The sequence below is a fragment of the Eucyclogobius newberryi genome, unplaced genomic scaffold, assembly GCF_026437365.1.
Source record: "Eucyclogobius newberryi isolate DKJ021-1_F unplaced genomic scaffold, fEucNew1.0.hap1 SCAF_19, whole genome shotgun sequence".
In the NCBI taxonomy this organism is placed as follows: domain Eukaryota; kingdom Metazoa; phylum Chordata; class Actinopteri; order Gobiiformes; family Gobiidae; genus Eucyclogobius; species Eucyclogobius newberryi.
This window is the reverse complement of record NW_027315823.1, coordinates 23,518,061-23,544,352: the sequence shown is the minus strand read 5'-3', so window position 1 is coordinate 23,544,352 and position 26,292 is coordinate 23,518,061. Positions and strand designations below refer to the sequence as shown.

General features: G+C 43.0%; 1 protein-coding gene across 1 annotated transcript in view; it reads left to right on the top strand.

Annotated features, from left to right (window-relative positions):
• The window catches only part of rad18 (RAD18 E3 ubiquitin protein ligase), a 32,248-nt gene extending 7,817 nt beyond the window's left edge, over window positions 1-24,431 (top strand). The window contains exons 7-13 of the mRNA XM_072452225.1: window positions 228-415; window positions 678-748; window positions 944-1,004; window positions 5,210-5,326; window positions 12,439-12,550; window positions 16,844-16,888; window positions 24,223-24,431. Coding sequence (XP_072308326.1) covers window positions 228-415; window positions 678-748; window positions 944-1,004; window positions 5,210-5,326; window positions 12,439-12,550; window positions 16,844-16,888; window positions 24,223-24,307 — 679 coding nt within the window. The 3' untranslated portion in view covers window positions 24,308-24,431. The remainder of the gene's footprint in view (window positions 1-227; window positions 416-677; window positions 749-943; window positions 1,005-5,209; window positions 5,327-12,438; window positions 12,551-16,843; window positions 16,889-24,222) is intronic.
• The last annotated feature ends 1,861 nt before the right edge of the window (window positions 24,432-26,292 follow it).

Below are 26,292 nucleotides of genomic sequence, written 5' to 3'. Positions count from 1 at the left end.
TACGGTGGTGAAAACGCAACAATTAAGCCGTAAATTATGGTTACATTACTTGAAGATTAATTGGCATAATTGTTGGAGTTTAAATCCAGGGTTGATTTATTTAACAACCAGATTAATGTTACCTTTACTGAAAGATTTTGGGGCCCTTTCTTTACAAAGTCGTGTTAACTAGTGTGTGTAGTTGCTTGATGTTGACATTAATAATCTCTACTGATCTGTATTTACAGTTCTCTGGGAAAATCGAGGCATCCAATGGCAAAGCTGGTGTACAACCTGCTCTCGCTGCAGGAACTAAAGCGGCGCCTCAAAGACTGCCACCTCTCAATGCAGGGGCCTCGAGAGCAGCTCATCAAGAGACACCAGGAGTTTGTCCACATCTACAATGCACAGTGTGACTCGCTCGACCCAAAGTCAGGTATTAGAGGTTAAGAGGTACAAAGATGTACATTACATCTGCAGTGGACATTATCCAGCAACTCATCGATGAACCTGCAATGAGCAGCATGACCAAGGCTGTTATATGTTATTACATTTTAAAAACACGCTAGTTAAAGGCGCATTGCGCAAACAAAATCCATAGCACAGTATATATTTGTTTATACAGCTGTAAACATCACAGCTGGTGAGCAATATATATTGCTATATAATATAAATCCACCCATTTCTTGTTTTAACAGCGGAAGTCATTGCAAAAGAAGTGGAAGCCAATGAGAAGATGAGGGCCAAACTAAAGGAGAAAGCAAAGCCAGTCAGTGCCATTATCTTGTTTTATGATGAGTCTAAAAATAGTCTGGCATTTAAAAGTTATTTTACCCTGTGGATGTTTTGAGTTTATAAGCAGATGCTACAATAGATTTGTACAAACGTATGCACTTTAGACAATTCTGGTTATTTATATAGACTATTAATAGTATAATTTCGTGCATGTATTTATTTCCTGCAGGTAATGGTTTTCTCCAAGGACTTGTCTGAGAAAAATATTGATGACATGCATTTGAAATACAGTAAGTATTGCTTTTTTTCTCTATTCTTTTCGGCGGCATAAGAATAGAAGGTTTACTTTTTATACCGACAAAAATGAATTCAATAACTTGATCATGTCTAAATCTTTGTATACAGTCCTTGTTGTAGACTCACTTTGTCTTTTGTTATCAGACCTTGTTACTTTGTTGTAAAACACAATTCATGCCACAGCACTGTTGATGGAACTACTTATGATTAATGTGCCTTTCTACTATAATTGCCCTCCACTTAAATGAATGCATGTTGTCCGCTCCAAGTGCAGTAGTGGAAGAGCAGGCTTTTAGTAGAACCAGCAGATAAATTATATGCCTTAATCTTCTGTAATTAACTTGATTATTGTGGTTACAATTAAAAAAAGATAGAGGCATATTTTGTATGCTTTTTTCAGTATTTAAGAGACGGTATAATTAACTTATGAAGTTTTGTCACAAGGCTACTAAAATTACTAAAACTTCAAACACAATATTATGGAAAAGACTCATTACGGGTTTTTATACCACTGGTGATAAAACTACTTAAAAACACAATAGACTGTAATTACCATGTGGTCTTATACTAGTTCTGATACAGGGTATTTTTCAATCCAGCAAAGAGAGTGAAAATGTGTTCCTCTTTTCTGTTGTTTGAGGTGAGACCGGGAACATCGTTGACGGAAATGTTATAATGAGATTTAGTCCCATCTGCACTTGTATATACAGATCCTCTAACGATACACTTGAAAATAAAGCCAGGACTTAAATTCCTGGTAGGTAAAAGGAAAAAAAGCAATGTAACATCAAAGCTCTCTAGACGTTTCCCTTTGAGAAATATCTTGTACAAGTAACTATAGCCTGAATACTAAGTCTGTTAGCTCTGAAGGTTAATGGCCCATTAAAAGTCCATCCATGTGAAGGGACATTTGTATTTGCGCAGGCTTTCAGGTGACGTATGTATCCAAGACGCTGTATGAAGTAATGATCTTTGAAGATGATTCATTGTTGTCTTATCTCTTCTCTTCCTAAAAGTTGCCTTGGTGACTCAGACAAATGCAGGACATAGACAGATCTAGCTCAACATCACTAATAAGGATGTCAATAATGACGTTTTCTCTGCATATTTACTTGTTTGTGTTTAAAAATGGTCTATGTAATTCACATTTCGATTAGATGGCACTACACATAGTAGGGTTGAAACAAATAACATTTTTCAATTGCAATCAAACTAAAATCCACTTTTGAGATAATTGTTAACAAATAAATAATTACTGAAAAAAAATAGGAAACATTCGCAGTTGTTTTTAAACCTACTTTTTCCTGTAAATATTCTCCTTTAGAAAGTCCTCAGCTAAAGTGACACCGCTTTTTATTTAATTTGATATTTATGGACACTTGGTAGTGCAGTGGTTAGCGCTCTCGCTTCACAGCAAGAAGGTCCCAAATTGATTCTTGATGGGGCCTTTAAGTGTGGAGTTTACTTGTTTGCATAGGTTTACCACTAAAAACATGTACATTAGGCTCCACCCTTCAGTGCCACTTTATAACATCAACTTTCGACTACAGGTGGAAATTGGCTACAACCTGGTAAAAAGCATCTCTCCTGATCATTTTAATGTATATTGTGCACTGTCCCTGTCTCAAATAAATACAACTAACATAACGTTACATTCTAAACCACTGACCGATTTATCAAAAGAATAAACGTTAGTTGCAGCCCAAACATCGCTGTAATTTGTTAGTCTTCATCTGTACAATTTATTTGTTGCCAAAATACAAGCTCCAAGAGAGGTCAAGAATCAGTTGTGGCTAAAGGAGTTACTGAAACAAAATATCTGGTTTATATAAGCTATATCTTTAGTTTTGATCAAGGACATTGCACGTAAAAACATTGACCCACATAATATAACATTGCAGTATTACCTGCCTATATTTGTCTTTCTGTTACACAAAAACATTTGTTTTATAGCTGTGAGTAGGGCGGCAAATATTATTCGGAATAATCAAGACTAGTCGACCACTGAAATAATCATATTTTCAATATTTGTAATCATTACCTGGACAATACAGACTCTGAAAGCATACCATTGGCACATGGAATGATTCAATTAAAATGTAAAAAAGAATAGAAAGAAAAGGCTTCATTCATAGATTTCCTCAAGCCTTCATCATGTTTCAACCTTATTTGATTGAAATGTATTTAAAAAGTCTCAAAGTACAACATGCTGTGAGGTTATTTTGCCTTAAAGATAAAATGGGGATCTGTTATTTAATCATATGATTAATTTGCAGCGGAAGATGCTGCCACCGCTGTGTTTTGTCACTGTACTCTCTTTGCTTGATTACCTTTTTAATGACAAATAACCAGGAGGATGCATTGTGCTGCACATCTCAAAGGGAGTCAAATTTTGATTCTCCCTGAACCGAAACGCAGCTATAAGATGGCCATGTTCCTCTTTGAAAGGGTTTTTGCCCCAGTCACACACCCCACTGGCCACTGTTCAGGCAGTGATGCGTGGTGGCGACACCAGGAGAATGTCAAAATATTGTATCTTATATCTGTTCAGGACTCAACCCTATTATAACCTCTATTCTATTTCCTCTAAATTAATTCATTTTAAACAATTTGTCAAGGACTCCATGACATGTCCTGGACAGCAGTGAGATTTAAGGTATTTTTGGCTTCGTATTTTGCAGCCATTCCCAAAACTCCCAATCCAAAAATCTCACTGGTCCCCTAATAATTACTCCAACTGGTTTTGATACCACAATGATAATTAAAAACAATGGAATGCCATTTTCAATCCAAAATAATAGTTTCTTTAATATTACCAAGTGTCCTTATTGATATACATCGTAGATATAGATAATATAGATCAAGACTGCTCTACTTTAATTCTTTCATTTCAAGTTGACTTATTTTGTATTTTTTGTAATTTTATTTGTATTGATACTTGTTCAAATGGGTAATAGAGTGGTAAAAACGTTTGAATTCAAGCATTATTTAACATACAATACATAGATACATAGATAACATAGATTCCTTTCCCTTTTCCTAAACAGTAATTTAAAATACACAGACTATAAAAAATAAGTGTCATATTTTCATAATGGTAATTGTTAGTAGGACTGTACAGGCTGTAAAACACATACAAAAGAATATTTTACTTCAAAGACGGTGGCAAAAAGAAACTATTTCTGATTTTCAACAATAATACCCTTTTTTTCGTAAATATTCTCAATGGGCAATAGAAATAATCGTTTGACTAGTCAACTATCCAATAAAATAATTGCCAACTGGTCGACTACTAAAATAATAGTTAGTTGCAGTGCTAAATATAATATACAGTACGTGGGTAGAATCTTTTTGTTGAATGTTGTGCTAGGTCAGTTCAAAGTATCTTCCCTTTGGCAGTGGCATCAGAGAACAGCATTTGAACCAATTTGTATTGAAACATGGTGGAACATTTTGCTTGTTGAAAATAAGTCATTAGAGCTAACTTTACAACGGCTGGACAAATGGATGTGACTCAGAGAAGGTGAGCTCTATAAATAGCAGCTCTACAGGCTGTGATAACCTCTTGATTCACCAGACAGGGATGTGGATGACGCACTCCGACAGAAACAAGGGAATATGCAGACACAAAAGGGAATGGAGTTCAATAAGTAAAAGAGTAAAGTGATATTTGTCGTGCTCTTGTGGCTGATAACTTAAATTTGCAGATAACGATATTATGCTTTCATAATGTATAGCAAGACCCACAAATAGATGTCAAATTGTGAAACTTTTGGCATATAATTACACCACATTTTTTATCTTATTGTGTGTTCTAGTTCCATTTTTACTCACTATTCTTACTTATATAAGAAGCCACATCTGATGCATTGAGGACAAATTTGGATGGACACATAAAAACACAGAAATGATTGGTACCAATTAAATTAAATTAAATTAAATTAAATTAAATTAAATTAAATTAAATTAAATTAAATATTCTGTGTTAAAACAGATTTTGTCTTTGTATCTGTTTTGGTCTTGATTTGCATGCTGTGTCCAGAAGCAGCACATCCAGGTGGTTTCTCTGGGCATGAATTTGTATCTGTGCATTTCCTTGTGTATTTCCACTCTAGCACATAAAGGGCATCTGCGGCTTTACCCTGTCTTTAATGTCTTTCATGTTTATTGTCCCGCTGCTGTGAACTCTGTCCAACAGGGAAGCAGCACAGCGGGGACTTCACGCGTCTGATCGCCCAAGTCCAAGGACGCCGCCAGACTATGAGGTCAGCAGGGGTCTCGACTGGAGGAGAGGATGGGCACACACCCACCACAGGTAAAGCTATTTATATTGGCTTTTCAAACCGGCTGTAAACATCAACAAACATGCTGCGCCAAGAGCACCTTGACTTGTGGTATACATACAAATCTCCAGTAGGATGAGAGAGATGCTGCTCATTGCTTAGTGTACTGGCTGTAATTACAAAAGAATTAAGGCAGCTTAGTAATCAAAATGGTACCATTGACGTCCTGTATAAAAAGGCAGAGTTGATGACCCCCACCTTTTGTGAATTTTCCCTTTGTTTCATTGGTGAAAAATGGTTACTCATCATTCGAACATGATTTTTTGTAATACACAAAAGTTAGTAGGGAAGTGGTAGGGGACAAGGGGTAGGTGAACACCGACCTTTTCTGAGCACTGAGCACAACAGGATTACCAGGATCTAAATACAAGTCTGAGTAACCATCAGTGTTAAAAAGGCCCTATTGAAAGAGACAGTCATGACAGTCAAGCCTAAACCACCAAAACTGAAAGGAGCAAGCTGCGTGAGGAGAGAGAGAGAGAGGAAAAGAGTTTGGAGACGGAGTTTGCCATCGCGGTTTATCAGAGTTTTTAGTTGAATGTAGTAGTTTGTTTGCATCCCAAGTTCAGTATTGTGTGCGTGACAGAAGACCACACACACACCACCTGTGCAATCAAACTGTAAAGAATACTTCAAGATATCAATAAACCACCCTCAAGTAAAGAGCGACTCTTCATTTGAGCTCTAACCGGGCTCACCACAGTGATTCGTCAGCCCACACCAGCACAATAATTTAAAACCTATCTTTTAATGGTCCTTCGAGCCGGACGGACGAATTGCTGTTTAAGATGCATAACCCGGAGTCAGAAGCAAGTGGCACGCGACCTAAAGAACAGATTTCAGTGCCTTCTCACCTGGCAGATTTTGACCTCAGTGGATCAGGGGCTCAGAGTCTCTTAAAGGTACAGGTGACAGGGGAAGTGGAGCCTTCAGAGCGTTTCCCCATCAGATCCCCATCACCTCCTCTTAGTCAACATTTTGACATGACCATCATAGATGATTCAGAAGAGAGAAAGCCCAGTCAGCCTTCAATGCAAGCCACCAGGGGGCAGCAAACCTTCAACCAAGTCCCAGAGTTAAGTGCTACCCTCGCAGAGATGCGCCAAGAGAATGCGGAGCTTAGGAAGCAGTTTCAGAGTGTGATGGCTGCATTACAAGTCCAGTCCCAGCCTGCAGCCCACCAGCCTCTTCTTTCCCAGCTTCCTCCACCCCTCAGGGCTTACAGTGTTGGTTATGATGGACACTCACAACTTCCACTGAGACCACCTGTGTCTGTCCCAGCCCGCCAACAGCTGTATTATCCCACTTCCAGCCCCGGGGTCAACATGTCACAAGACCTCTCTCGACTTAGAGTGACAGGTATGCCCACCGACCTGCCCTACTATGCCACCACACCCCAGCAGAACACCCCTTGGGCAGATCAATATGGCCAAGGATATCAAACCCCCTCATTGCATGTTGGTGACCCGCAGTTTGGTGTTCCATACACAGGTAGCGACTCCTCATTCTCTCAGATGCCCTATGCTAATGCGCCACAGAAAGAGCTCACATATAGGGGACCAAAGCCCACAGTCCCGAGCCTCACTTCACCAGACCCAAGAAAATTTGCCCGTATGAAGATGGCATTGGAGAATCTCTTACCGGAGGATGCCACTGAAAGGTACAAATATCAAATCCTCACAGATCACCTTAAGTGTGAAGAAGCTTCACTTGGCGTGGCCGACTCCTATAGCAACTCCTGGCAGCCCTACACAGACACGATGCAAGCCCTCACTAAGATGTATGGGCAACCCCATAAGCTTGCTGTACAGCGGATTGCAGAGCTAATGGATGGTCCATATATCCGCAGAGGTGATGTGAGAAGCTTCCGTCTGTTTGCCCTCAATGTGCGTTCACTAGTCGGCATGTTACAGCAGCTGGGGCAGAGAGGCCAAGTAGAGTTGACTTGTGGCTCCCACGTCTCAAGACTGTTGAGTAAACTTCCCTATGACCTCAACACCAGTTTTAAGAGATTTATCCATCCCCTCGGAGTCACTATTCCTACACTCATGGACTTTGCTGATTGGCTAGAATATGAGCTGGAAGTGCAGGAAGAGAATATCAAGCCCCCAAAGAGAGAGGAGTCGTTTAACAACAAGCCTGATGCCAAACGCACTCCTAAACCCCCAAATAAGTCTGCTACTATCTTCCTGGGCACAGGGAAAGCTCCAGGACCAAGGACAGTGGCCCCACCTGCACCTGACCATACAGCCAACCAGTTCAAGAGAGATGAGAAGGTGAAAGCGTATTGTCCCTACTGTGACAATGATAAACATTTTCTAAACAGCTGTGCCAACTTCAAGGACCTAAGCAAAGAGCAGAAGGTGACATGGATTAAGGTGAATAACAAATGCTGGCGATGTGGTCGTAATCACCAGGCTGCAAAGTGCACACTCAAAGCCCCCTGTAAGACGTGCAGTAGGAGACATCTGGCTGTGCTGCATGAAGTGAATGAGAGGGGAGAAGAGGAGGAACCGTCGACAGCTCCATCCCCCGCAGAGAGTTGCCTCATCAACACCACCAACAAGGTCCTGTATGTCGACCGCCCAGTGTACAACTGTAAAGTGCTACTAAAGATTAGTAAAGTGTTCTTGAGGAATGGAGACAAGTGCCTGGAGACTTATGCCATCTTAGACGACGATCTGAGCGGACAATACTTCTCCAATCTGCTGCTAAACAGTTGGGGCTCAGAGGCAGTAAAGAAGTGTTGACTCTCCGCACAGTCAGACAAGAGGTGGAGAAGCTTCATGGGGCGGCTGTGTCTTTCTCCATTTCTCCAACCGCCAATCCAGACAAGACCTACAGAATACAGAATGCTTTCACAGCCGGCCAACTGAGTTTAGCAGAGCACTCCCACCCAGTCGCTACTCTCCAACAGAAATATAAGCATCTATCTGGTTTGCCTCTCCCACCTTTGAACAAAGTCCATCCTATGCTGCTGATTGGTTCAGACTACACGCACCTCATTACACCTGTAGAGCCAGTCAGACTGGGACCTCCTGGTGGACCAGCAGCTGTGAAAACTCTTCTTGGATGGACACTGCAGGGACCAACTCAAATCATCCAGTCTAGTCCTAACCTAAGTCACTGCCTTTTCACATCTGCATCCCCACCCTCAGAGTTGTTTTCTTGCGTGGAGAAGTTATGGCAGATGGACGTGCTTCCTTATCGCAGTGAGAAGATGGTAGTAAGATCAAAACAAGATCAAGAGGCAGTTAAGCTCCTACAAGAACAGACTGTGAGAGTCAGTGTAAATGGCATAGAACGTTATGCCACACCCCTCCTGCGAGTGAAGGATATGCCACTCCTCAAAGCCACTCCAGAAGCGGTGCTGCCACACCTGAGAGGCACAGAGAAACGCCTAACTAAAGCTCAGGAACAAGCTGCTGCCTTTCAGACGGAGATCGAGAAGCTGGTTGAGGCAGGCTATGCGGTAAAGTTGGCACCTCATCAAGTGGAGAGCAGTACAGAGTCTTGGTATTTCCCCCACCATATGGTCCAACATAATGGAAAGAACCGGGTGGTGTACAACTGCTCCTTCCAGTACCAGGGTCACAACCTCAACCAGTACCTATTACCAGGTCCCACTCTCGGCCCTGCCTTGTTAGCTGTGCTGTTAAGATTCAGGGAGCATGCCATTGCCTTCAGCAGTGACATCCGTGGCATGTTTCATCAGGTGAGTCTCCTGCCAGCAGACCGACCACTCCTGAGATTCTTATGGAGAGATATGAAGCGGGACAGTTCGCCTGATGTCTATGAGTGGCAAGTCCTCCCCTTTGGAACAACGTGTAGTCCTTGCTGTGCAACATTTGCACTGCAAAAACATGTCACTGATCACAGCCAGCCAGAAGAAGATGTTCATGTTCCCATTAACAAGTTCTTCTATGTGGACAATTGTTTACAGAGCCTCACAACTCCAGAGGCTGCCAAAACTCTGGTAGACAAGCTGCATCATCTACTGGCTGAAGGGGGATTCGAGCTGAGACAGTGGGCAAGCAATGATCCAAACGTCGTCAACCATCTCCCCCCAGACCTCAGGTCATCCAGCTGTGAGTTGTGGCTCAGTGAAGGTCAGTCTGACATCCAAGAGCCAGCTCTAGGACTGCACTGGAACTGCAAGTCTGACACCCTGACCTACAAGCACAGACACACTGACAGCTCAGTGGCTACATTGAGGAACATCTACAGAGTTCTAGCCAGCCAATATGATCCTCTCGGTTTCATAGTTCCATTTACAACCCGAGCCAAAGTTATTGTGCGCCACCTGTGGGAGGAGAAGAGAGATTGGGATGACCCACAGCTCCCAGAGGAGCTCCTGGAGAAGTGGCATATGTGGGAAGCAGAGCTTGTACACCTACCTGAGATAACCCTGCCCAGGTGTTACACCACTACCTGCATGGACCAGTCCAGCAGCCTGCGTGACATCCATGTTTTCTGCGATGCCTCCGAACAGGCATATGGCTCAGTAGCATATCTGAGGACAGAGAACCAAGAGGGAAGGGCAGAAGTCGCCTTTCTTGCTGGCCGATCTCGTGTCGCCCCTAAGAAGCAGCAATCTGTTCCCCGCCTGGAGCTGTGTGCTGCTCTTACAGGTGCCCAGCTCTACAAAGTCATCAGTGCAGAGTTAACCTTTCCCATCCGCAGCTGCACTTTGTGGTCCGACTCTGCCACCGTCCTGACCTGGCTGAGCTCAGAGTCCTGCCGGTATAAGGTCTTTGTGGGAACCCGTGTGGCAGAAATACAAGAGTTGACGGAATCAGCCACATGGAGGTATGTGCCCTCGCGGGAAAACCCGGCAGATGATATCACCCGTGGCCTCACCCTCCAGGCAATCAGCAGAGGCAACAGATGGACCGATGGGCCTTCGTTCCTGAAACTAGCACCTAGTGAATGGCCTGACTCACTACCTCCACCCCAGAAGGAACCTGAAGGTGAGCTAAAACGACATGTTGTTGTCTTAACCATGTCCACTACAAGTGTTCCAGATCAACTTCAGCACCAGACCCTGGACAGCTACCTGGAAGCCACCGCGCGTCAGCTACACGGGGCGGCTGATCCTGGTAACCCTTTGACTGCTGAATCCCACGCTGCTGCTGAACTTAGGCTCTACAACAAATCCAGAGAGAGTCATTCCCAGACAAAGTGAACCAGTTAAAGGCCAGTAAACCAGTATCCAAGTCCAGTCGTATTCTTCTTCTTGCACCTGAGTTTGATGAGGAAACAGGGCTCATCAGAGTAGGAGGTCGCCTTCGCCGCAATCCTGAACTGGCAATAGAAGAAGTACACCCCATTGTTCTGGACCCCCGCCACCCAGTTACCCGTCTCATCATACAAGACTATGATGATAAGCTCCAGCATCTAGGGCCAGAAAGGGTGTTTGCTGAGATCAGAAGGAGATACTGGGTCCTACGTGGACGTGAGGCAGTGCGTCGCCACCAGAGAAACTTCGTTGAGTGCAAGAAGTGGAAAGGTCACCCACATCCACCTAGAATGGCCGATCTTCCTCCAGCAAGACTACGCGTCTTCAAGCCAGTGTTCTACTCCACAGGCGTGGATTGTTTTAGGCCATACATCATCAAGATCGGACGCAGGAATGAGAAGAGGTGGGGAATACTGTTTAAGTGTTTGACTACCAGAGCAGTTCATCTGGATCTGATTCCCAGCATGGACACAGACTCATTCCTTATGGCCCTGAGACGCTTTGTAGCCAGACGAGGGAAGCCAAAAGAGCTTCTTTGTGACCAAGGAACAAACTTCCGTGGAGGAGAGCGTGAGCTGCAGGCAGCATTCCAACTTCTTCACCCCGGACTTAAAGAGCAACTAGCAAGCCAGCAGATCCAGTTTGCTTTCAACCCCCCTGGAGCACCTCAATTTGGGGGGTGCTGGGAACGTGAAATTCGTTCCCTCAAGACTGCTCTTCAAGTCACCATTGGAGCTCAGTCAGTCACTGAGGAGGTACTGCGTACAGTTCTGATTGAAATTGAGGGGATGCTCAACTCAAAACCCCTTGGCTACACATCATCGGACGTAGCAGACCCTGACCCTGTGACTCCCAACTGTCTCCTCATGGGGCGGCGGGACGCTTCGCTCCCATAAGTTGTCTATGAAGGCCCAGAGATTCTCGGGCGAAGAAGATGGAGGCACAGCCAAATCCTGGCTGACCATTTCTGGCAACATTTCCTGAAATACTACTTGCCAGGACTTCAAGCTCGCCAGAAGTGGCAGACCGAATCAGACAATCTACAAGTAGGAGACGTGGTCATGATTGTGGACAACCAGCTACCGCGGGCACAGTGGCCTGTAGGAAAGGTATCTCAAGTTTTTCCTGGTCCAGACAATCGGATCAGAGCCGCCGAAGTCACGGTGAAAGAAAGAACCTACGTTCGACCAGTGACGATTGACTCTTTACCTGAGCCTTTTCCAGTTGTTCGTATTCACAGGTGAATACGGGGGCGGCTGTTAAAAAGGCCCTATTGAAAGAGACTGTCATGCTGGCCCTTTAAGGGGCGGAGCCTAGACCACCGAAACCGAAAGGAGCAAGCTGCGTGAGGAGAGAGAGAGAGAGGAAAAGAGTTTGGAGACGGAGTTTGCCATCGCGGTTTATCAGAGTTTTTAGTTGAATGTAGTAGTTTGTTTGCATCCCAAGTTCAGTATTGTGTGCGTGACAGAAGACCACACACATACCACCTGTGCAATCAAACTGTAAAGAATACTTCAAGATATCAATAAACCACCCTCAAGTAAAGAGCGACTCTTCATTTGAGCTCTAACCGGGCTCACCACAGTGATTCGTCAGCCCACACCAGCACAATAATTTAAAACCTATCTTTTAATCAGGTAATGTCGTTTTAAGCTCTGGTTGAGTTAGTATAATATGTCCACTTTAATCTTTGATTATTATTATGTTTATTTTAGAATAGTCTGTTAATTTGACCTGTCATTGGTTTTTATTTGTTCAAAAACATAAATCATAGTTTTGTTTAAGATGCAATTGATTTCCTTTGCAGTCTGTTGATGTTTTCTGCCTCCTGTTGACACATTACAGACTCAAAGACCACCATTGTGATCAGCTCGGGGGACAGTGCTTCAGATAAGGAGCCGTGTTCAGGGGATATCCTGTCGTCCAGCCCCACGAGCAGCGAGGTGTCCGTCAGCAGGTGGGAAAGCTACATCTTCACTTTCATTTTCAATCTGTGTTTTCTCTTTACAGGGTAATGCCTTTCAATTTAGTCTAATATTAAAAGGCTTTTCGAGGCTATTATCTCAAACAATGCTTTGTGTAGCTATTGCTAAATATGACTGGAAGGAGTTCCCTAAACATAAGACTAATGGAAGTGTAAATTTGATCACTACTACCACCACCACCACCACCACCACCACCACCACCACCACCACCACCACCACCACCACCACCACCACCACCACCACCACCACCACCACCACCACCACCACCACCACCACCACCACCACCACCACCACCACCACCACCACCACCACCACCACCACCACCACCACCACCACCACCACCACCACCACCACCACCACCACCACCACCACCACCACCACCACCACCACCACCACCACCACCACCACCACCACCACCACCACCACCACCACCACCACCACCACCACCACCACCACCACCACCACCACCACCACCACCACCACCACCACCACCACCACCACCACCACCACCACCACCACCACCACCACCACCACCACCACCACCACCACCACCACCACCACCACCACCACCACCACCACCACCACCACCACCACCACCACCACCACCACCACCACCACCACCACCACCACCACCACCACCACCACCACCACCACCACCACCACCACCACCACCACCACCACCACCACCACCACCACCACCACCACCACCACCACCACCACCACCACCACCACCACCACCACCACCACCACCACCACCACCACCACCACCACCACCACCACCACCACCACCACCACCACCACCACCACCACCACCACCACCACCACCACCACCACCACCACCACCACCACCACCACCACCACCACCACCACCACCACCACCACCACCACCACCACCACCACCACCACCACCACCACCACCACCACCACCACCACCACCACCACCACCACCACCACCACCACCACCACCACCACCACCACCACCACCACCACCACCACCACCACCACCACCACCACCACCACCACCACCACCACCACCACCACCACCACCACCACCACCACCACCACCACCACCACCACCACCACCACCACCACCACCACCACCACCACCACCACCACCACCACCACCACCACCACCACCACCACCACCACCACCACCACCACCACCACCACCACCACCACCACCACCACCACCACCACCACCACCACCACCACCACCACCACCACCACCACCACCACCACCACCACCACCACCACCACCACCACCACCACCACCACCACCACCACCACCACCACCACCACCACCACCACCACCACCACCACCACCACCACCACCACCACCACCACCACCACCACCACCACCACCACCACCCTTGTGTTTGGGTCTGGGGGACCACCACCACCACCACCCTTGTGTTTGGGTCTGGGGGACCACCACCACCACCACCCTTGTGTTTGGGTCTGGGGGACCACCACCACCACCACCCTTGTGTTTGGGTCTGGGGGACCACCACCACCACCACCCTTGTGTTTGGGTCTGGGGGACCACCACCACCACCACCCTTGTGTTTGGGTCTGGGGGACCACCACCACCACCACCCTTGTGTTTGGGTCTGGGGGACCACCACCACCACCACCCTTGTGTTTGGGTCTGGGGGACCACCACCACCACCACCCTTGTGTTTGGGTCTGGGGGACCACCACCACCACCACCCTTGTGTTTGGGTCTGGGGGACCACCACCACCACCACCCTTGTGTTTGGGTCTGGGGGACCACCACCACCACCACCCTTGTGTTTGGGTCTGGGGGAAATGAAATACAAGTCTATTTCCTGTCCTTTTCCGGGGCTTCATCTCGTAATTAAGAAAGTAACTGTCCCCAGGCGCTCCAGCACTGAGAATGAGAGGAATCTTGTGTTTTACTGTAATTGAGACCATTGTCAATCTCATTACAAAATGTAATTCCAGCACTGAGAATGAGAGGAATCTTGTGTTTTACTGTAATTGAGACCATTGTTTGCTGTTCATTTTTCATGTTTGCAGACTTAATGGTCTTAGTCTTTCTCTTGTATTCTTAAATATGCCTTATGTAACTTTTCTGGTGGAGGTTACCTGCTTGGATTGATTGATTACATTTATTTCAAACATGACACATAATAAATAACAAAACATGAAACAAAAGCATTTTGACATGTTTGAAAAGGAGTAGTAAGAAGTTAAAACTTGTTTAATTCTGTGATAAAATGTGAATATATGATTATATTTCTGTGATGTATTTTATCTGCATAATAGTATATTATCTGCATCATTAGTCTAAGAGAAAAACAGCATGTGACAAATTGCATTTGTGAAATTGTCGTAAAGATGGGCCAAAGAATGTTTGCCCCAGGGGGGTAACACCCCAGGGGAGAATGGGTAAAACATTCACCAAGGCTTATCTCTAACGGAAAATACCAACTGTTGTAAAAGACAAGTGCCTTGATGTGAAGCTGACCAATGAGAAATGTGACCCGCCTATTCCATAATATCTAATAAAACCAACCTGCATGAGAAAAAGCGTCGTGAGACCACAGGAGGGTCACCAGGCTGCTTACAACACCCAGTCCAGGTGTAAGTCCAGCTGGACTTACCACAGAATAGTACAAATATCGGAGTTCTCGACCTAAATTCTTTTATTGACAATGACTCTTGGATGAGAGTCGAAACGTCTAATTTTTCTAACTGAGTCCAGATGACTACAATTGAAGCTTTTTCTTCAATGGAACATGCCTGGACGAATGAGGGATTACACCGACACATTTCTTTTGAGGCGTTAAAACACTTGTGGGAAATACTGGCTCGGATATCTCACCTGGTGTGTCTTTGCGCATGTTGATCTTCCTATTACCATAAACATCGGATCGTGCTCTCAAAACATGAGGGCGACTGGTTTGACCGCTGCATATATGCTAATGAGCGCACTTCTGCCTCGCTTTTGTTCTTGAAAACTGTGCCTGTGCATGCATGTGTCATTTACCCAGTTACACAGCAAAGCACTTCTGAAAGATGGAAATTAATCTTTTAGACTCCTTCGTATATGCATGAATCATAAAGATTTCTGTGTGTGTGGAGAGTGTGAAGCTGTGTAGGGGACTCCGGTGAAGAGATAGCAAAAACATACTCTTATAGCATATACCTACCATCTGCAGGAAGAACATGCAGTAACAAGTGTTAGCTTCTGCACACTCGACTTCATCCTTGAGCATGAAATCATCCCCAGAAATGATATTTTGAACCAATTTTGCTTTGAAATATTCTTATTGCTGATTTACGAGATTTCCGTATTGCTTCTTGGCCCAAAAGTGCAGACTGTTAAACCGATCAGGCACACAGTTATGATAACCAGCAGGCAGTTAGAAGCACATTATCACCCTTGTATCTGTTTATGAGCGAGTTTGATGAGGATAGCCAGCACTCTGCAGCAGGGGAAATATTTCCGATTTAAAAACTTGAAATGTATTAATATTTGAAAACATCATATTATTAAAACAAGAACAAATAATGGTCTGAGGTGTTTTATTTACCTACTTAATACCAAATCTCCAACCTACGAGGGGATCAGAGGATACTTGGAGCGTGAGACAAAGCTCAGGGAGTATTTGAGAACGAAACGGTTGAGCTTGCTGAACTAGCTGATCATGTTTTAAAAGGGCGTTCACACTTGCACATTCACCACAGCAAAAGTGGGACTAATCCAGGACTAAACTGAAACTAGACCTGGACTAAAACAGGACTAAACAAGCACTATAACAATAGTGCTTGTGGCAGTATTTTAGTGCTGCCACAAGCACTAAAATGGCCTCATTTTAGAACCAGATAAGACCAGCGTGAACTCAGCGTGAAGTCACTCACGAGCCTTTCACGATCTAAACAACATACCGATTGATCAAAAGAAGAATGACTAGAATAACAGAATAACAAAATAATTAGTTGCAGTTAATTGCAGGCCTAAAACCAAATGTAGAACAGGACCAAACCATGTTTACAACTGGACTAACCTGGGCTCAAGTCAGGAGAAGTCTGAATGCACCCTAAAACTGCAGTTCTTTTGGCTTGTCTCTGATTTCAGAAGTGCTGAACTGTTGACAGGTTGTGCAAGTTTCTTGGCAATAACATTGGGACCACAGCTAATGTTCATTTTCAGAAAAAGCATTTTCAGCTGACTCACGGTCAGCTGAAAATGCAATACATCTATGTATTTTGAATGTGCTTGTTTTCCTCCTTTGCAGCTCCATCTCGGACATATTTGGTCCCGACCCGCCACAAAAACCTGAGTAAGTTATTCTGCTGCTTCAATGATGAATGTATTTACTTTGCCACCTTTAAATATTTGCCGTTCATTATTGTATTTGTTTGGTGATACCATCTATAGCTGACAGGAGAGTTGTTTTTGAGTCAGTGAATATTTCCAACAGCATAGTTTAAACCTTGATAAGTACATGTCCTTACATGAGCTTACATAACATTCTGACTTATATAAGCTTTAATAACTCTGTGGTGTCACATGTACAGTCATGGAAAACATTGGCTTAGGAGATAAAATATGTGCAATAATATGCACCGTGTAAAGAGCAACGTGCTGAACTATTTCTATATTGTTGCAAAATAAGGTCTCCATTTGCACTTTTTATAGCAGCAGATGCCAAGTTAGTGTTACAAATATTTTCGTGAAAATGCTTTTTTCCTCCACTTAATTCTGGTTGTGAAATATAATTTTACATTAGTGCTAGTTCTGAACCAGCACGAACAGAGCATTGCAGCACTTTTAAGCAGCAATTTACACTACATTTTGTGATTGTTGTTCAAAGACATTCAGTGTAGAAAGTATAATTCACAGTTGGCAAAAATCCATGATCGTTAAAGGCGTAATGGACGATTTTTCGCCGATTTGAGAACTCCCCCCCCCGTGTTGTATCAGTCCCCCCGTGTGGACTGACACAACACACACGTGCGTTTGTTTATTAGCGCGACGGATCGCATCTCTCGTCTCCCGTTGATTTCCGTCTCTTCTGAGCCAGCTCGAACTGTCTTTCTCTGTCTTAATTTTGTCCTGTACACTGAGGGAACTATATTATGATAGATCCAAGCGCTTAGACAAGCGGAAACATGCTGCTCACCTGGGGAGGAGCCAGAACGAGGCTGCAGGTTAGCGGTAGGTGCATCCTATGATTGATACGTGGCAGGACTAATCGGCTATCCATGCCACGAGGAAATGAGACTCAGATTTGGGCCAAAAAATAGTCCATTACGCCTTTAATAATAATGGGGAAGATTATTTTTCTTACAAATAGGCCTGTCACAATAATTACTAATTTAACTTATCGTTCAATATATGAATACTTTTTGATGCTTCATTTATTTTGTGTACTGATTCTTAGCACTTGGTTAATGCTACTGTCGGGTGCAGAGAGGGATGGTCTGCTCTCACTGGACATTCAACGTTATGAAGTTTAGTGTAATGGGTAAGAAAAGGGGTTAAGGTAATGGGTAAGTAAAAGGGTTAAGGTAAGGCTGCCCCAAATAAATTGTCTGTTTGCTGTAACCCGACCCACCATTTTTCAAGTGGGTAGGTAGGTAGGTAAATTTTTTTTTTTTTTTTTTTTTTTTACTTTAATGCATACAAAATTCCAAATTTGTATATAGAATTTAATGATAATTTGCCTATGGAATTAAGTTAATATGATCATTTATCAAAAGAGATGCTACCGTAAATGTACAAAACAAAAAAATGAATACGTTTTTGTACAGGACAAATGATTTTTATTTTTTGGCCATTTTCATGTCGTAGAATCGTTGACGTCTTGGTCATCATATATGACAAATTCTGCATATTTCAGCCACTGTCAAATCCCGTTTTTTTTTTTTCAATTCTGCCAGTGACACGCAGTGACCGCCAGGGGTCAGGCTTCAACAGACAATGAGTTGAAAGTTCTCTGCTCGTGTTAAAGTTTCATTTTCATTTCTTTTTCGGCTTCGTAATATTTTTAGCGAGTTCCAGTGATACAAAATTATTCAACACGGCGCTTTTTTGAAGAAAAAAAAACGGTCGGTGAGTCGGCGAAATATAAGAAAAATAAAAGTATTTTGCATAATTTTGACAAAATGCTGATATTTTTTTCAGTCAGCTATAATTTTGACGGCTCGGTCGGGTTACGGCAAACACATATTATTTTGCTCTGCCTAATGGGTAAGAAAAAGGGTTAAGGTAATGGGTAAGAAAAAGGGTTACGGTAATGGGTAAGGGTAATGGGTAAGAAAAAGGGTTACGTAATGGGTAAGGGTAATGGGTAAGAAAAAGGGTTACGGTAATGGGTAAGAAAAAGGGTTAGGTCTTTCCTTCCTGCTGCTGTCAAACTTTATAACAAACACTGTTAGTCCTGAACACTCGCAATACTGACCTAACCTAATACTGATGTGCAATTCCGTCATATGTGCAATTACTGTGAAATTCATGTGCAATCTATGTGCCGTCGTGACACATATTCATGTGCAATTACTGTCGTGATCACATGCAATGGTATTTATGTATTTATTTATTTGTCTATGGGAGTTTTTGTTTATAGGAGATCTTCTACTGAAAGTGTTTTTCAGACTTCCTATAAGTGATCTGTTCTTTTCTTCTTTATCTACCTCAGTATCTTCCTGCGTTGCACCAATGAAATGTCCCCATGTGGGACAATAAAGGATTATCTTAATGGGTAAGGTTCGGACAATGTTAACATTTAACAGCAATGGCTTATTGACTACTTGGCTTATCTCATCTTATGCTATCAAATAAAACAAACTTGTCAAAAAAGAACAGCAACAGAAGTTGCAACCAGATCACTTCCGTCCCTTCAGACCTGACTAGCTCTGACTTGAGCAATTATGGGGCGTGAATGGGTGCGTGAATGGGTGTGTGGATGGGTGGGTGTGTGAATGGGTGTGTGGATGGGTGGGTGTGTGAATGGGTGTGTGGATGGGTGGGTGTATGGATGGGTGGGTGTGTGGATGGGTGTGTGGATGGGTGGGTGTATGGATGGGTGGGTGTGTGGATGGGTGTGTGGATGGGTGGGTGTGTGGATGTGTGGATGGGTGGGTGTGTGGATGGGTGTGTGGATGGGTGTGTGGATGGGTGTGTGGATGGGTGATTGGTTCCTTGATGTAAAGCACTTTGAGTGCCTTGAAAGTAGAAAAGCGCTATATAAATATACAATTTATTTATTAAGATAAGATAAGATGGCCTTTATTGTCCACACATGGGGAAATTTTTGTGTTACAACGCAGGTAGATACAGGGGGAAAGGACAGATAACTTGTAGAAGTTTAAAAAACACTCTTAATAGAAGAACTCTTATAAACAAAAACAAAAACTCTTATTAACAAAACTCCTGTAAACAGGTCCTCTCATATCTTAATAGGGAATGGAGGGCAGAAAATAAAAATAAAGGTAAAATAAAATAATAATAAAAATAGCTGGCATTCTACTTCCTGAGGAGACTCGGGTCTTTTGGAGTGACAGGGCCACTCCTGAAGACCTTCTACGACTCTGTCGAAGTCTCTCACTGAAGCAGCTTCAGTGAGAGACTGATCCACCCTCGCTGTGTGAAGGAGGTTTCGCAGGTCTTTCCTTCCTGCTGCTGTCAGACTTCATAACAAACACTGTTAGTCCTGAACACTCGCAATACTGACCTAACCATGTGCAATTCCGTCACATGTGCAATTACTGTCGTGATTCATGTGCAATTACTGTGAAATTCATGTGCTGTCGTGACACATATTCATGTGCAATTACTGTCGTGATCACATGCAATGGTATTTATGCATTTATTTATTTTTATCTTTATTATTTTTCCCCTCCGTCCCTTGTTGGGAAATGGGAGGTTTTGTCTATGGGAGTTTTTGTTTATAGGAGATCTTCTACTGAAAGTGTTTTTCAAACTACAATAAAGGAATATCTTATCTTATCTTATAAGACAAATAATACTAATAATAATGGTTAAGTAAACACTCTTATTTACATCAGTTGTATGCACATGAATGACATTAATTGTGTGTGAGTATGACAGCAATTGCACATGAATATGACGGTATTGCACATGGTTAGTCAGTATTGCACATGTTCAGGGCTAGCAGTGTTTGTTATAAAGTCTGACAGCAGCAGGAAGGAAAGACCTGCGAAACCTTTCCTTCACACAGCGAGGGTGGATCATTCTCTCACTGAAGCTGCTCTCCAGAGTGGACAGAGTGTCCTGCAGGGGGTGAGACTCATTGTCCAGCATAGATGTGAGTTTAGCCAGGACCCTCCTGTCCCCCACCCCCTGCACCGAGTCCAGAGCACAGCCCAGGACGGAGCTGGACATCTTGATGACTCTGTCCAGCCTCTTCCTCTCCCTCTCTGTGATGCTGCTGCTCCAGCAGGCCACACCATACAGGAGCTGATGCCACCACAGAGTCGTAGAAGGTCTTCAGGAGTGGCCCTGTCACTCCAAAAGACCTGAGTCTCCTCAGGAGGTAGAGCCGACTCTGGCTCTTCCTGTACAGTGCGTCTGTGTTATGAGTCCAGTCCAGTTTGTGGTTCAGATGAACACCCAGGTACTTGTATGAGTCCACTCTCATGTTCACTGGTGAGGGGGCAGTGGGGTGGCGTCTGCGGAAGTCCACCACCATCTCCTTGGTCTTCCCCGCGTTGATGAGGAGGTGGTTCCGCTGACACCAGTCCACAAAGTCCTGCGCCAGTCCTCTGTACTCCGCATCATCGTCGTCCGTGATGAGTCCGATGATGGCAGAGTCGTCAGAACTTCTGCAGGACACAGCTGTCCGTGTCGTGTCTGAGGTCTGCAGTGTAGAGGGTTCAGAGTAAGGGCGCGAGAACAGTGCCCTGGGGCGCCCCCACACTGCAGATCCGAGTGTCAAGACACACAGTCCCGGGCTCTCACAAACTGGGGTCTATTGCATCTTTTGTTTGATTTACTGGCATTGTCCTGCTTTAAGATTATTGTGTTAGTGGTTTAAAGTTGTTTCAATATAATTTTTTATTTTCTGTAGCAATGTATCATACTTAAAAATTGGGCAACTGGCCTACTAACACATCTCTGTTCATATGTTAATGATCACTTTTTTTGTGTGATTATAACTATAATATGCTCCTGAACTTTTAAATCATACATTTCCTGACATGGCATGCCAAAACTGCATTTCAAATCATATTTTCTCAGCAAATGGAAGCAGATGGCTTCATTTAATAGCGTGTGAATCACAGACAAGCTTGCACATGGCTTGTCTGGCTCCTCATGTAATTGATCACTAGAAAACGTTTCCCTGAAAGATGGAGCAGCCATACAAGGTGGAAAAAGTGCAGATAAATGTGTTGGCAATCTTTCATGAATGCTTTTCACACCAAGAAACTTTAGCTTTACAGTTGAAAATGAGTTTAGACAGGGAAGACGGCATCTGTTTGTTCTGCTCTTCATCTCCTCCCGGTTGACCTATGGTTGACATTTGTCCTTTAAAGGACTCTTTATAGGCGGGTATTGTCCTTTAACTAGTATGAAAGGAAAATCCAATTTAATCAAGGTAATTTAAACACTTTCTATTAAAGGGCCCATATCATGCAACATTGACTTTTCAGAGCTTTTAATCTTCTTACAGTGCTGTTGGTACCTTATATATATATTTTTGATTCCTGCAGTCTTTAGCTATAGAATAGTGACTATCCTTCCCCTCGGATGAGCAAACGGACGGAGCCTACTCACCGGAATGACTTATCCTTGTGAGTGCCGCGGCACGCTTCCCTGTTTCAGCCCATCCTCCAGGAAGCACTCTGTCCCTGTAACACTGGACCTACATTTTGATAGACCCTCTAGTTTGACTTTTACTCATTGTGAACGCCTTGCCTAAATTTCCCTGATCTTTGGTCTATGTATTTTACAGAGCTCCCAGGCCTCATCACTGCTTACAGGCCTGGCATCTGTACATCATCCTGTAAGGCTTACAAGATGATGTAAACGCTTAAGTTAACTGCCTCCTCATGTACAGCGGTCTAAGAGCTCCACTACTGTTTGCTCTTTTGAGAGGATTCTTATTGAGTGTGCTCCACTTTACGTCAAGGTATCACTTGCATGGCTTTGTGCTGTGAGCGCTAATATGCATTAAAAATTGTCCAATACGTCATCTATATAATCTAAATTAAGGCTCTTTGCTAACATATAGCAATATTACATATTTTGTTTGATTCATTATTATAATGGATATAAATATGTTAATCCTCCTACATTAGTATACTGGACATATCTTCTGTCATCACATATTACTAATGATGAGGGTGACCATGATGGTGATGAAGGTGACAGCTGTTGTATAGTAATTGATCTGACTTTAGTTGTATGTGTTTTCTTTCGCTTTAGTATTCAGTTGATTTTAAATGTGACGTTTTGTTTTTTTTTTTCTTCCCACTATACCACTGTGGTTTTGTTGACAACTGACTGATCTATGTTTAGTACTGCTGTATTATCCTAACACTTCAAAATAAAGTTTAAATAAATACATTTGATAGAAAAATAAAAACAATTTTCAGCCGATATTTGGACATTTTCTTGCTTTTAGTCTGTTTAAACATGCTGCATTACTCCCCCACCGGAAAATACAAATCTGATGCGCTTAGGACATCTTTTTTTTTTAAATACAGTTTTTGTTTTTAATCTTCTTTTGGCAAAAATACAAACATGTTAAGAATAATACCTTTGGTTCAGTTGATATCTTGACATTTTGCAGCACAGAAGTGGAAGTTATCTATGTCAGAGAGATCATAAGAAATAATGAGCTATTTTATTTGTGAAAATGTGTGAATGCCTTGAGCTGCTTTTAATTCAACACATTTATTTCTGGTCCATTAGACGGCGTGTTGTTTCGAGATAGCAGCCCAAACCATTTTTCTTCTGCAGTGAATAAGTATGGATGTTTGCATGTTGTGTTTTTCTCCCGTCTGCGCACTGTTCATCTGCTTTCTGTGCGTATTTGGTCAAGGAAAACATGCGGATGAAGAATTCACTATTAATGTATTATTGTCTTAGCTACAAGACAGTAATCATTTTATCATTTTGGCATTTTGGCAATTTTGTGTTGCCAGTGTAGTTTTAGAAATATATTTGCAATGTGTATGAGATAGTAGGTACTATTTAATTCGACGCTGATCTTATTAGCCATGTCATGTGCAAAATCTAAACGTAATCAACAACTAAACCAGCTGTGAAATTAGGACTAAATAAGACGCCGCTGTAGTTAATGTGCGCCATGTGCTTCTGATGTCATATTTTGAGGGGTTTGTTCTTTTAGAGCTGCAGATTTTAGCTTTGCTCTAATCACAAAAGTACTATCCAGTTGATAGTTTTGCAAATGCAGAGTTTTGAATGAGATATTTTACTTGACTTGTCAGTCCCACCGATATCAACATACCTACAGTTTCTGCTTTTTATTTTGGTAGACTTAAATAAATATCGACCAAATATAAACTATTAAAACCAAAGTAATAAATATTTATTTCTAAAACACATGAAAGAAAAGTTGCATGTCCACAGTATACTGTAATATTTACTAAAAATCTAAAAGTCACTTTTGCTAATGTTTTACAGGAATGTGGAGACTACACCACCCACTTTGGGAAAACGGCCCCGTAAAACACAACGTAAGGCTCAAGGGAAGACTTTGAAGACATAATCAACGCTCATAAAACATGAGTATGACCGGCTTCATGTGGCACTGTAAAGTTATGGATTTGCACATTCCTTTCTTGTTTCAATGTTTTCTAATAAAATCTTGAATTTGTGTACATTTTACTTTATTTCCCCCCCTTCTGTTTTTGGAAATCTCAGTATTTGGAAATCTCAGTATTTTTACAACTGAACTACTCAGAGTAGATCATTTTTATTAAGCTTAAATATATCTGTTGTTGTATTACAATTTTATATTTCAACATCGACATTTAATTTTAGATTGTATTTTTTGTGTTAATGTGAGTTACAGTTGATTATTTTATGAATAAATATATTTTAGAAGTCATTGTCATTATTTGTTGTCAGTGAATGGAGTTTATCCCTGCTACTTTGGGCCTGGGGCAGGTTTACTCTGGAAATTACCCTGGAGAAACACTAAAATAACCATTCAAAACAATATTCACGCATTTAAAAAAAAACAGGACAGGAGTGGGACATGGGGTGAAGATTGGCAGAGACATTCAGCAAATTTCCACAGCTGTGAGTCTAACTCGATGAGGCCAGCACAGGGCGTGGCAATGTTAGTTGCTATTGTCTTCTTGGCTCGCAATCTAAGGTTTGATTAACAGCTAGCTCGGATCGTTGTTAAGCGCTCACCGAGTGGAAGGGGTGAGTACCTTCTACAACCTTGCTTCTGATTGGTTCTTTGGCTGCCATGAAATGTGCATTTGTATTTCCAAATATGGAACTTGGCTCCGCATTAGCCTCTAAAAGTGCTTGCCACGATTGGCCTCCGCTGACTCCAGCTGAACAGTCAGCGTCGCTTTGTCCACTTCTATTTAGAGTCGGCCCCTCTGTACTCAATGTGTAAGAATATTGAGGGGAAATTACATTTTCCCAACTGGTCCTTATCTGATTTGATCTTTCATTTTTTGAAACATCTTCCACAACAACCAGATTTCCTACTGATAATCTTAAATCAGTGTCTCCTTAACTCAATTTATCCTTCGCTTGTGTCAAGTCCACGTCTGCAGTAGTGAAGAGCGTCAACACTGCAGATTCTCTGATCGATGCTTGTGTGTCTGTGAAAGCCTGGTCCTCATTTGGGATTACAAATTTATTGAAAGCAGATTCTGCCTGAAGCCTTTGAGCTTTGCACTGACTGTGGTGTTGTCTGTTGTAGTTGAACCATGATGACGCCAGAGAAAGCATCACTCTTCATTTTTCTCACGTCAAGAGGGATATCTGTTGTCAAGCACGTGGCAAATGGTTAACGACATCCATAAATCTTTGTTAATTGGATGACATCTCTGCCAGAGTGCTTGTGTCGCGCACACTTACAACATGCACCCCTGAGAAAGTATGACCAATAGTAATGTCACAGTGAATGTGTATGACAGATTGCTTGAAGAATTATAGGCTGGATTCTACAGGGAATAAATAACTCTGACAGGATGGAAACAGCACCATTTCTTCCCACAGGCTCCGCCCCAAACCAACAAACTGGTAAACAAGTGTTTGACCTGCATTCCCAGAAAGCACAGAGTCCATAAAGTATTATACAACGATAAGCAGATATGCCCATGCTGTGTTATCTGTTAACCTCTTAGCTGCAATATAGGGATATCACAATATAAAATGTCATTGTGAGAAGAAACATCACTATATAACGATTATTCATGGTTTTCTTTATTCATGCTAATAAATTACATATTTCCTATGGTTTGTGACCAGCTTTATGAAATCACACTTCCTGAATGTTAAAGTAAATTCATTGTGATATAAACACATACACAGTTCTATGATTGGATTGAATTGAAATGAATTATTAACATTATTGGGGGGATAAAAAAGCAACTCACACACACACACACACACACACACACACACACACACACTCACTCACTCACTCACTCACACACACACTCACACTCACACACACACACTCACTCAGTCACTCACACACACACACACACTCACACACATACA